The sequence below is a fragment of the Cygnus olor genome, chromosome 15, assembly GCF_009769625.2.
Source record: "Cygnus olor isolate bCygOlo1 chromosome 15, bCygOlo1.pri.v2, whole genome shotgun sequence".
Lineage (NCBI taxonomy): Eukaryota > Metazoa > Chordata > Aves > Anseriformes > Anatidae > Cygnus > Cygnus olor.
Genome location: NC_049183.1, coordinates 10,426,069 through 10,439,410, shown reverse-complemented (window position 1 = coordinate 10,439,410; position 13,342 = coordinate 10,426,069). Strand labels below are relative to the sequence as shown.

General features: G+C 42.3%; 1 protein-coding gene across 1 annotated transcript in view; it reads right to left on the bottom strand.

Moving 5' to 3' along the window:
* LMTK2 (lemur tyrosine kinase 2) overlaps window positions 1-8,496 on the bottom strand; it is a 43,697-nt gene extending 35,201 nt beyond the window's left edge. The window contains exon 1 of the mRNA XM_040575261.1: window positions 8,279-8,496. Within this exon, the coding sequence (XP_040431195.1) occupies window positions 8,279-8,426 (148 nt within the window). The 5' untranslated portion in view covers window positions 8,427-8,496. The remainder of the gene's footprint in view (window positions 1-8,278) is intronic.
* Between the last annotated feature and the right edge of the window lie 4,846 nt (window positions 8,497-13,342).

The window sequence follows — 13,342 nt, the reverse complement described above, 5'->3', positions numbered from 1 at the left end:
GAGGTAACAGGCAGCATGCTAAAACAAAAGCCTATCTAAAACAACCTTAGATGTATCCATTGTGTAATGCTTGATTAGCATGGCAAGGCAAAGCATGGTGTGCCTTGCAACTCTTCTGTTTCGCAAAAAATCTCAAGAGTCAATTCTGTTAGTTACTGCATTCCTATCATCTCAATTTTTTCCTGTGCTCCATTTAACAGCGGAGCCAAAAACCAGCATCATTTTTGAGAGTAAGTTTCAGCTGGTATTTGTGCAGCACCATCACTTAGCTGCGCAATGTTACATTACAATAGGCTTTACAATATTACATTAGAATTGCATCAAGTCGCTGTTAACCTTCAATTAAAGCACAGCACAAGCAGATGAACCTAGCGTAAGTTTGGAAGGAGTGTTATTTACACTTCAGCCATTCTTTCAACAGGAAATAAGGAGAGCTTTAGCACAAGAGGCACATAACAGAACTCCATATGCCAATCGGCCGTTTGATTTGAATGACCATTACCAATACAGCAGGAGAAAACATTCCCAAGATCTCAGATGACTTTCATTGACTTGATGTCCTCAGCATAATGCCAGCATCTTAATGAAATCTCAGACTGCTTCCAAATGCCCAAATTATATCAAGTGGTTCCTTCAACAAGCAAATCCCTAAGAGCAGACATATATAATACCCCTCAAGGGACTTCAATCAGGTTCTTAGCTCATGTCTGAACTCTTCAGCTTTCACAATTTTAATACTTGTTGCCATTCAAAGAAAAACACAAACATTTTAAAACAATAAAAATCATCTGGAACAAACTACTGAAAAGTTTATTAACTGAAGAGTTATTTCAAAAGCCTTCTCTCTCATTATGTTATTACTACCCTCGTATTGGATCAGGCAATGTTTGCATACCTAACACAAATAACCTTTGATATGGATGACACATCTTATTTCCCCTTCTTCCTTACAACTATACAAAATCCCAATAGCTACACTCTCAAGAAAAAGAACTTTTAAAAACTTAACAGCTGAGTTACTTGGGCACACTTGTACTTAGTCTTTCTGAATACAAAAGGCAGCAACTAACAGTTTATCAATAAGAAATTACTGACTGCCTTACACAGCCTAAATCAAAGTATCACACTTAAAAAGATGAGAATAAGACAAGGTTTTCAGCAGTAGCAGAAAAGAAATCACAAGCAAGTTACTCAGTTACTGTATTATTCTAGACAGAAATTGAAACATTTTACCCCTCTCTACTCAACTTGGCCATTACCATCCCTGCTTTATCCTAGATTTTTATTAAAGTCCTTCATGGGGAGATGTGGACAGGATAAAAGACTAAAACAGGTGCACAGACGTTTCTTTTGAAAAAACACCAGCTTTCCTTCTTCACAACAGCTAATATTCAGAAATAAGGGTAGTGAAGACAGCAAGTGGCAACTTCATACTGAACTTCTCCCGTGAAGCAATAAAAAAGCACCTTTGCCCCCCTTCCTAAAGCCTCCTTTGTGCTCAATACAGTTCTACTCAAAGAAAAGCCAAATTCATAATTAAAGGTGTTTTGTGGACGTGACCCTGAAACCATTACTGTCCCATGCAACAAACAACAATACATTCAGGAAGAAATATTAGCTCCTTCATATCACAACCAGATGAATAACTGTCAGCAATTCTTGGCTCAGTCCTCCCATTTGTCCTTAAAAAGAACACAAACCTCTCCTGTCATCCAATGCTTTTTTAGACTGTTTTATCCCATGCTCCCCCCACCCCCATATGCTTTTACAGTATGCTTCAAGTGAGCTTCTGCAGCTGCTTTGTCCACTTTGTACTCGAGGCTGGCAGAGATTACATATCCTGAGGCACGAATAGCTGGGACAACGTTGGATCCCCAAGTCATACAGCATCCCCAAAACAACACTGCTCCAATCCTCATTTTCTTCTGAACACTTATCCCGGCCCACCTCAGCGTTGGCTGAACAATTAGCAAGTAGGACAACTATGAGCTGGGGTTAGTTTTGTATTTCTGTCGTTATTCTGTTACTCTACAAACCTTCCAAGTGATGTCAAAGAATCGCTTGTGAAACAGCACAGGGCTCAATTTTAATAAAGAGTAAGTATAGGCTAGCACTTCCAGTGTTTACAGAGCAAGGTCTGTTTGAAGTTGAAGTGTTAAAATGTATTTGCACAAAGCAAGATCTTAAGACAAGGATAAAAATGTAAATCTTCAATAACAACATATCCTATGCTTTCATGGTAATGTTTCTGGAGAATCTAGGTTAATTAAAATCTTGCAAAGGCTGCATCTGATTCTTAAGTGTGTGTGTACACACACACTATACACACACAATTTTTAAAAAAGAATTCTGCAGAGCACACTTTTTAACATGCTGCTAGATTTTGGTTCTAAAAACATATTCCTGCCCAAGGACAGTATGATTCCATGCACTTTAACATCTCTCCAATTGTGAGGCACATGAGTTGTTTAAAAAAAAAAAAAACAGGGTAGACCACAGTCATCTAAAGCATGGTGAGATTACATATCGTGGTATCTCAAACCATCAGAGTTATCTGCAGCATGGAAACCACAATTTCCATACCTCTTCCTCCCACCACCTGAAAGACCATGTATCTGAGAGCACTGTCCAAATGCTTCATGAACACCAGCAGGCTTGATGCCATGACCACTGCCCTAGGCAGCCTGTCCCAGTGCCCGACCACCCTCCTGGTGAAAAACCTTTTCCTGACACCCAGCCTGACCCTCCCCTGTCCCAGCTCCATGCCGTTCCCTCGGGTCCTGTCGCGGTCCCCAGAGAGCAGAGCTCAGCACCTGCCCCTCCGCACCCCTCATGAAGAGATATTGTTTTGAAGAGACAAATTACTTCTGGTTCATGCAAAAGGAATCCACACTTGCAACATTCATTGACAGTATTTTCTAGAATCTTAATGTTACCAAAACATTTCCAACTTCCAGGTAAGGCTGGGACAAGGTACATGGAAAACAAGGTCATCATTTTGCCAGAAGTTGTTCACCTTTATTTGTCATCCCCATCCACAGATGGAGAACCTCTATGGGAAAGAACAGGCCACAGGACACATGCCTGATTTTGGACAACTGGATCTAGTCTACAAGCTGAGAGCTTAAGGGCAGTACTCAGAAGCCTGTCTGAGTACTGCCCAGCTTCCCCACACCTCTTTCATAACAGAGAAATCTCAGGGTACAAAGGTAGCTCTAAAACAATTCACATCCCCGTTGAATCACTGAAGTGACGTTTCCTTTCCATTAAGGAAACTCTACATGTAGCATTGGACGACACTTAGTGCTACTTTGGACCACCTTTTCATACTGAAACCCCCTCAGAAGACAATTCCCTGACACAGCTTGCTTCACTCCATCACCCCGCCTAAGCTGCATCTGGCACAACACCTTCCTGCTCCAAGTTATGCTTAATGAACCTCTCAGACTTAACTACCCTGACACACTTTGAACATCTCCAATTATGTCTATGAGATGTTTCTAGCACCACTGAAGTTGTTCAAGTCCTTTCAAGTAGTACAATGAAAACAGTTTGTATAGAGCAATCAAAGCGACAAAGCTATTGAAAACTGTATCCAGAACCCCACCATGCTCCATATACTAGATGCACTCAACAGCAAGGCAGGCCCAAAGCGAAATTTAAGAAAATCCAGTACTCCTTGCATTGTACTTCTGCTGCAGAAATAGCACATTAGGACCAGGACAGAGAACCAGCCTCTGGCATTATGCTGAGGGTCCTTACGTCCTGCACAGGCAAACCACACATACAGGGACTGAAAACAGATTACAGCAAACGTTCAGAAAATTACTTCTATTCAAATTTGCCTGACAGTTGTTCAGTACACCCCCCCACCCCAAATATAACCTGGCCTTTTGTGCTTTCCAAATAAAATGTTGGCATGTTGGCTCTGACTATACAACACAAACTCCTTTTCCATCCAGGACCTGTGGTAAAAACAGTACTCATCAATGGGGCCCTCCTTCAAACCGATGACCCAGGCCTAGTGCCACGACCACAGCTTTGAGACTTCCTCTTATCAGTGCTATCTTAACATGCTACAATACCTGAGGAATTATTAAACATACCACAGCATTCAAGATGTGAGAAAACACCTCAGAAAGGGGCTGCCTCCTCTAAGGACTGCTTTAGTTGTAGCAAACTCCAGACACCTTACAGCCAGAGGAAGAGAAAGCAGACCAAGCCTGTGAACAAAGCCTTGCAGGGAACATTCCTGCAGGCCAAGAGCTGGGGTTGCCTTCTTACCTCAAAGTCACAAAGTCACAGAGAGAAACAAAAGATAAAAGACAACCCAGCAGCTCTAGCTCTACAATTATTAGGCATCTGGGTCAGAAGTTAGAAAAAGAAATACAGGGAGAAGTAAACAAATTTAGTGCTTGAAAGAGAGAAGAAAGGTTAGATGAACAGATGACTCCCAAGAAAACTATACCATTGATTAAAACCCCCTTTACAAGGGAGATTTAACTTCAAATGATCTGGGTCTCTACCTTGCATATGCTTAGAAAATTGCTTTTCTCATTATGTGCAACTGTCACATACACTGTACATAGATCCAAACCACAGGCTACAACCACAAGCGGGCCCCAGGCCGACACAACTCCAAGTAAAACATCAAGCCAAAGCAACTCAAAACCAACAACTTTCCCAAGAGTACACGTGAACTACAGAACTCATCTTAGCACACAGAAGAAAATTTCAAACTGTCACCTATGACCAGTCGACTATACTAGGTAGAGCTGCACAAACAACATCTAGCTATCTCTGGATGCTATACGCCAATTTCTGTGTCTTTTCTGGAACTGTACATTACCCAGCTCTTCAACAAGGCTCCACTGCTGCGCCATGCAGCTGGTCCAGGAGGGCAGTCCACAAGTGAGGTTCCGGCACAAACCAAGAAATCGTGTAGGTGCCAGTCCAGCAGCCTCATTTCATCTGAGCAGACTATGTAATTCAGCACAGATGTAAGAGTGAACACACCTGTTAAAATGCTACCACCTATTCAAGTTTTGCAAGAAAATAAGAGTTCTTTTGAGTCCCTGTTCCTTTGCTCTTGCAAGGACTTCATAAAGCAGAGAGATGATAGAAATGCTTTGTCTGACATTAACGTACATACCCTTGATTCACATTCCAAGCTTTCTGGGGAGGCAGCTGAATTAAGGCCATGTATGAAAATCCCAGTCAAAAACAAAACAAGCATGAATTTGAATAGAAAGCTTTAGCACAGTAAAGCAGAAGTGTCAGATTATAATTCAGTATGCTTGTCTGCAAAACAGTGCTGCTACCAATTTCCCAAATACCCTTACTTCAGTCACACAACACTAAAGATGAAAATCGTCCTAGCTTGATGCATTCAGGTAAAATCACTGATGCTCCACAGGCTCAGAAAAACTGCAGCATTTCATTTTATGAACTCTTCTACTTTTGACAGATTAGGTAATAAATTCTTCAAAAGCTGCTATCAACTAGACCTGCCCCCAGCATAAGGTGAAACCATTAATTCAGAACTATCGCCGTACATATCAGTATCCTTCTTTACCATTCACAGAATAAATTAAATTTAAGTTGGCCTAAGTATTTCTAGATAGGAAAAGCAAGATGTTAAAGATGTTACTATCTGTTACAGTAATTGCTATGAAGCATACTAGGGGAACAGTTAAAGCAAAGTTTCCTTTACCACCTCCTTTTTTTTCAAAAAGTTTAGAAAGACAACCTCAAAAATGGGAGACAAACACATCAATGCACACCTTCACCTGCAAACACTGTGAAGCCATACTTAACGTATGAGCTGCATCATTCATCTTGATCAAGACCCCGGGAATGTGACAACTCCCCAGCTGTGGTCTGGCATACTTCCACATTACTTCCACAAAATGGAACATTTTTGAACAAGGACTCCAATCTATTCCTGCTAGAACCTGCCCATCGTCACTTCTTGCTTTCTTCCTTCTTTCCTGAAAGGGAAATCTATTTATTATGGGTATATTCCGTGAACTATTCCACGAAGTTCACTACAACAACTTCAGACAATACATATCCTTTCCCTCTTTTCTGTGGATTGCCATCTCTCCAGTAAAGTGCTCGGGACAACGCACCTCAAAATGCTTCTCCCCTGTCAGAGAAGCAATCCTTCTTGCTAGGTGCAGAATTGTGGGATCTTGAAGTAACTCTGAAATCCATTACTAATTATTTTATGAAAAGTCCATTAAATTCTTCACAGGTTCACAACTCTTTAATATCAGACTGAGCATTATGGTCAACTGCAAGAACTGCCAAGGCCTACAACAGAGACCGTTACTTCCAAAATCATCAATGAACACCAGTCTCAATAAAGGAAATCAAAGCAGCTTGTCACAGGATACATGAGAAAGTCATAATACGGCTGAAGCTGTTTTCAAACACAACTCATGCCTCCTACCCCAGCAGAATAAAGTTACAGGCTTGTTTTCTAGACAGTTCATAAAATTTGCTTAGTATGACAGAGAGGGTTCAAGACAAAACTGTCTGTCAACCATGGGTGAGTTATTCAAGGGAAGGAGAAAGAAGTCCTTGTAGCTTTCCAGCTGCTTACTGCTGTCCTGATGATATGGGATGTGCTGCAGAATCTGCTGCACATAAAACCATTTGTACACATTATCTCATTCAGAAAAGAAAAGTCTGTAGAAAGTCTTCCCAGTAAAAGCGATGCCACTGAAACTGGAAAAGGTTCCTCTTGAGGCTTTAAGGATCTAAACACTAAATATCTTTCAATCAAACAATCCAAATACATTGCTTCTTACTATATGGGCAACGATATAGGAGAAAGCAGGAGTTACATTTCCCCCAAGTCCACCGGGTTCTCCATGACAGGATGTGGCAGTTTGCTGAATTTCAGGTAACCGCCCACATACGTATACCTTGGGCTAAGATTATAACTGAAGACACCCTATAAAGTTAGGGTATGACATTCACTTTGTATTAGTGCAACATTACAGCATCGCAAGTACTTTCCCTAGCAGTACTATACTTAACATATCTAATTTAGCCTTTTTTTAAAAAGGTAACTGTAATGCCATTTCCTGCAATATGCCCAATCAACTTTTAATTCTGACAGCTAAGCTTTTTGCCAGTGTTGTGGAAATTATGTCTTCAGCTCCAAGCTTTGTAAGATACATGATAGTCCTGATAGCAGAGGAATTCTTATTTAAAAAAAAAAAAAAAAACTAGGCTACTTTGAGAATACTTAATGCAGACATTGACACCTAGCTTTAAATAGAAAAACTAATAACATGTCAGGAAAAGACAGATAGAAAAGGAAGAAACCACCACACAGACCTGACTATGCTGTCTTACCTTGGGGCCTGATGACAAGCCAACGTAATTTGGAAAATCTTCAAGCATTTCATAAGTGAGAAAATTATCGTTTAGTCTCAAAGGAAATACAAATGTGTTCTTGTTTTTTTTAGAGGCTTACTTTTATAGAAAGACTGACCTCAAGGAAGGCTAATGGAAGGAGTAATTCATGAACAATTCTGAATTTTTCTTGGGAAGAAAATAAATGGAAAAAAATGCATAGATCCTGTTAAAGGCAGTATGTGTTCCACTGCCAGTTTTGATACTTTCTGTGGACCAGCAGCCAAATTACCTAACCTCTGTGCTTCAGATCTCTCTCCCTCCCCACTGCTGCTGCTCCTCCACTCCAACCGTAGCGTCTATTTCAGCTGCTAAACTCTTTGTGGCTAGCACTGAATCTCAGAGTGCATTCAAACCAAGCCTAACCAAATTCTGTCCTAATACAATTTCATACTTGCCGCAATAAAACAACAACAAAAAAAAAAAAGGTGGTTGTTACCTATGCGTACTAATAAACTTTCCATCAGTAATTCCTAATATTGAGAGAGAACATTTTTCATTCTACGTCTTCAGGATAAACAGGAAAACGAGGAAGGGAATCGGAGGCAGGCAGCGTTACCTAACGCATGACAAACAAGCACGGACTACATGCCTACTCAGGGAGACGAGAGCGCGGGGGGACCCGGCTAATCGGGCCGGAAAAGAGGGGAGCGCCGTCTGCCCTCGGAGCCTCCACCCTGCACCGGGAGCCAGACCGGGCGGTCCCCAAGGAGAAGAAAGAAAATCCCGCGGAGCCCAGAGCGGCGCCCTCCGCAGAACCACCGCGTGTGGCCGGACACCGGCGCATCGCGCGCCCCACAGCGATGCACGACGCCCTCCCGGCCCCCCCCCAGGCCCCGCCGCACCTCACCTGCCGCTGCTGGCGGAAGCGGAGCCGCCCCGGCGGCGCCCAGGAGCAGCGGGAGCAAGAGGGCGGCCGGGAGGACGGGCCCGAGGAGCTGCGGGCCGAGGGGCTGCGGGCCGGCCCCCCGCCGCCCGGCCCCGCCGCGCTGCCGCATCCCCTCCCCGCGCTGCCGCCCGGCTCCCAAGCCGGGGCTCTCGGGTCCCAGCGGCTCTCAGCGGCTCCCCGCAGCCCCCCCGACGGTCGCTGCCCCCCGCCTCGGCGACCCGGCCGCCCGCGGCATCGGTCCCGCAGCTCCGCTCCCCTCACGGAGCCCCGCCGGCCGCCGCCGCCGCCATCTTCCGGGCTACCTGACGGGGAGGGAGGGGCGCGCTGCTGACTGGCAGCCCGGCGGGCCAATCATCCCGCGCCTCGCGATAGGGAGGCGGGAGCGCTGGGCGGTACACGACTGAGCGGTGATCGGCAGCCGCGTCGGCCAATCGCTGCGGGCTGGGCCGAGCGAAGGCTGCGGCGCGAGGAGGGCGGGACGCGTTTGGCGATCGGCCCGCAGTACGGGCCATGGAGGGGGCGGGGCTTCTTCGGCATTGAAGGCTCTCTCCGCCAATCGGCGGGCAGCGCGGAGCCCGGGGGCGGGAGGAGGAGCCCGGCCGTGCCCGCGCGCAGGGCGGGGGGAGACCCTCACAGGGCTGCCCCCTGCAGGAGGGGCGTGAGTGGGCTGAAGGGAGGCGGAAAGGAGCCAGGTGCACTCTGCAGCCCCGGCCTTCCCCAGGCTGGAAGGGACCTTGTTGTTAGACGGGGCACGAGCACGGCGCAGAAAGTCTGTGATTCTGTGAAACAAGGCCCGACCTCGTTCACGTTTGTAATTATTCTGGTTTTACAGAGCATGAAGACGAGGTGACGGCTTTAAGCAACGTAAACAGAGGCGTTAATCCCAAGCAACCAGACACTCCATATAGTGAGGAAATGGAGAAATATCATACAACTCACTCGATTTCCATTTTCCCAATAATTTAGCAGAAAAGGCTAATTATGTCAAGGTTATATAATGAATCTGGGAGCACAAGTTGTCCCAAGCAATGTCCTACGAGCATACCCCTGGGGCCTCAGGAAAGGAAAGCTTCATGCTCCAAGCAGCACCAAGGACACGACGTTCAGGAAGACACAAACAGAAACCAAAATCCTTATCTCTAGTAATTTTTTCTAGGGTAATTTTTCTCCTGCCATAGACATCTACTGAAAGTCTAATTACTTTCCTGCTACCAAGTCTGTGTCTACCCCCAGATACGTTCTCTCTGGCTTGAAGATACTAATTGTATTACCAAACGTCCCATATTTTTTGAAATGTCCTAATTACTTTTTCTTCCACGGGAAGTATTTTACTTGAATAGTGATGTGGCAGACAATCTTTTGTCATTTTAGTAAACTATTGTTAATGCATTATGCTGCTCCTTGTGAATGTTTTAAAGCAATAGATAGCTCCAAATTATTCCTTGCCTGGCTGTCCATAGATTTTAGTATTGGGAAGGCAAAATAGGGCCTCTTCGCTTTAAAATCAGTGATATGTAATAAGCAGTATGTTACACAACATATATATTTTTTCATGTACTAACAGCTACTATGTTAATTTAAATAGTTCTGTATGGATTTAAAACTGGTGCTGGTGACAAGCCTGTAGTCTGGTCCTTGTCTACACATACATAATATCCACTGGAAACTTCAAAAATATTCCTTTATTCTTCACTCTACCAAATCTCCCTTCTGAATATGGACATCAGGGCTGGGGCCTCTGGATGTGTTTTCCTTCTAGTTGACACTTTATCCACTTTAATGATGGTTATTCAAACCACACTGTGCTATTATGGTCTAACTACATGAGCAAATCTAATTTCTACCTATCACTCTGGTATCTAGGGTCTATGGTATTTCTGAGATCTGTCACTGGCTTCATGCAAATTCCATAAGCAAATAATTTTGAGGTTCATAGCAGCTACAGACCTTAAGTTTAAAACTTCTCTTGTAGCCTAGCAGCAGGTTTACAATGTAAGGGTGTTCTCACTTCAACAGTGAAAACAATTCAGTGCATTTTAAACGCAGCAGACTGCTTCACTTCACAACCCACCCCATCCTAATTGAATGCTAGACCTTTGATGTTATTTGCTGATAAAGCATCATGTTGTAATATTATCTGGGAAGTTATGGTAGCCTATCATTAAAAGGACTTGTCAGAGCACTATTCTATAATGACAGTACACTTAAGGTTAGCTGTGAATTAGTCATTGGTAGAATACGAAGTTGAAGCTACAAAACCAACCTTTCCTATCCTTTGTTCTACGTGTTAGTCACGGTTACTCCCTATCTACAAATATACCACAAGCATCCCAAAAACAAAGACACAAATCCTAATCTCCTGTCTGCCATCATCAGGAATGTTACAATTTACTCATTTCCCATTTCTGCAGCTGAACATTTGTTGCGACTGTACGAGAGTAATGGGATGAGCAACCTAATGCCAAGCAATCCAAAAGGTACTTATACAGAAAATATATTTACTTAAATAAAACAAAAATCTTCCTGTACACAAAATGGGATGTATTACCACATCGCAGCCTCATGTTTCTTGATTATGCGCTGTTATCACTGCCAAATTACTGAAGCTGCTGTTCCGTGTGGGAGGTGTTAAAACCTTTTTTTAGAGAGGGATAATTGGATCAACTAAAGGATGTTGATAGTTTTATTTTCAGTTGATTTTCTTAAATATTTTTGATAACATTATTGGTGTGGAAGGAATATTGTCTAGCAGACTGAGCAAGTTGCCAGAGGAGTGTTAAAGGTCCTCAGTGTAACTGTGAATAACGCCCCAAAATATTCACGATTTGCTTACTACAAAACAGTATGGCTGAGCATCAGGAACGCAACTGAAAACAGAACCCAGGTCTTTATTCCAGGCCACTGTTTTAAGCATAAAGATTAGTGTCTGTATATACGAATGCTGAGATACATGCCCAACACCTCCTCTACCCAAAAGAAAAATCTCTCATCCCTTTATGCATAATGTTTTCCTTCACTGTCACTATTCTCTTTTTATATTAAACAGTAATTTGCTCCTCTACCTGATAAATAGGGACAAATTTTAACCTCCACTTTCAGTCATAGTGACCAAATAGCGTTTTTATATAACTAGAGACATCTTTCTCAGTTCACTGCTGTTCCAATACTACAGCCTACAAAAGGATTTTATATAGCACCCAAGGAAAATTTGCTAAAGAAAAGCGGGTTTAAAACAATGAGTAATTTGCTTATTTAAGTCAAATGTTTTCCCCTCATTCTGTATCTGTCACTCTAAAATGGGTTTAGAACAGAACTCCCTGATTTCTCCCACAAATGCTTAAGCTTGCACATGGAGAGACAAACTCCTGAAAAACATGGCAGGGCATATTGTGAACTGCTGGCAGAAAGTTCCATTTATATGGATTTTAAAATGTGTTAAACAATGGACCAGCAGCTCTTGTCATAACCACAGAGGAATTACATTCTTCTTGGGAAACATTTTAGAATTAGATTTGCATCTGCCACTGATGTCCTTGCAACCTTAGTAAAAATTTCATTTCTGTTGACTCAGTAATACCTACTGTATTTTGATGGCCCTGATCTGGAATGGCGCTACCTACTTTCGCTTCAGACAGGTGGGCTTTGAAGAGGTCTTAACATGAAGACATGAAGGTGGTTCATAATTTTAAATATACCTTATTCCATTTATGTTGTTTATTGAATCAAATTAATTTCCCTTTTGTCCACTGAACCATCCTAAGGACTCAATTAATCTAATGAATGATTTTTTGTAAAAGAGTGTTTAAGTACTCCCTCAAGAAGGCATAAGAAGTGCTTTTTTATCAGTATAAATTTCTTATCAACAGGATTAAAAGAAATAGTCATGAGTGGGCAAATTTCTTTCCCCAGGTATTGCTCTCTGCTGATGCTGCCAGCCAAAATACCAATTCTGCCAATTTTGGAACTATTTTCTTTATGAAGATACTCTTCTTTATTTAGATGTTTAATGCTGGACTAAATCACATCTGTGTTTTAAGGCTTTCTCTAGAACCCTGCACCAACTGTTTCAGAGAAAACCAGGAGATTTAGCTAAGTAATTTCCATTAATAAGACAGGAAATGCAAAACAATGACCTTTGTGTAAAGGTGTTGTACAACTTTCATAGCTGTATTAGATATTCCTTGCCATCCTCTCCTACTTGTTATTCTTCCCTATTTATTTTTAGCAAATGCTGAGCTGTGTGCTCTATTAAATTTTGTTCCAGTTGCAGGAAAGCAACACTAAATAGAATGAGAAACTATTTAGTCAAATGAGTGTCTAATGCAGTACTGATCTAAATATACATTATATGTGTCAAAGGAAAAAAAGCAAGACAGAAGAAATATTCTCACAAATAGACCAGGTAAGACGCAACAGCAACAGATCAAATAATAAGGTCTCAATACAGTCTTTCCTCACGCGGTACTTTCATTACAGCAATAGTTGTGGAAGCCGTTCAGCAGCTCTCAAAAACTTGTCCTATCTGAGATGACTGAAATAAGCAAGCATTGCTGCTTAAGGTTTCATATGTTTTTACACTGTAGGTGTCATGACAAGAACAGCACTCCTGCAATGGCATAATTTGGCAATGCTTTAGCCAAAGGGCATGGGTTTAGTAAAAAACCTACAAACTGTAGAACCACTGCTTCTGAAAACAAACAAATTAATTACCCACAGGCTGCAATGAATGGTCCCGTAATTAGTATCTTGCTGGTGTATACTCCATTCACACAAGCTTGCTAAAAAAGCAGTGTTTGTTTCTTGATGTCTAGATCAGGAGGAATCTCTCCATCACAAATCCTTTCAATAAAAGAAGATAAGCATTAAACAAACAAACAAACAAACAAACAAAAAAGGTACAATATGATTTGCATGTCTACATAAAAAGTAATGCTAATACTAAATTTTGAAAATATTTTACATTGCCACTTAAATGTGTCACCTGTTGAAAGAGAAAAACCAAATGAGTTTTTCAGAGCTGTGTTT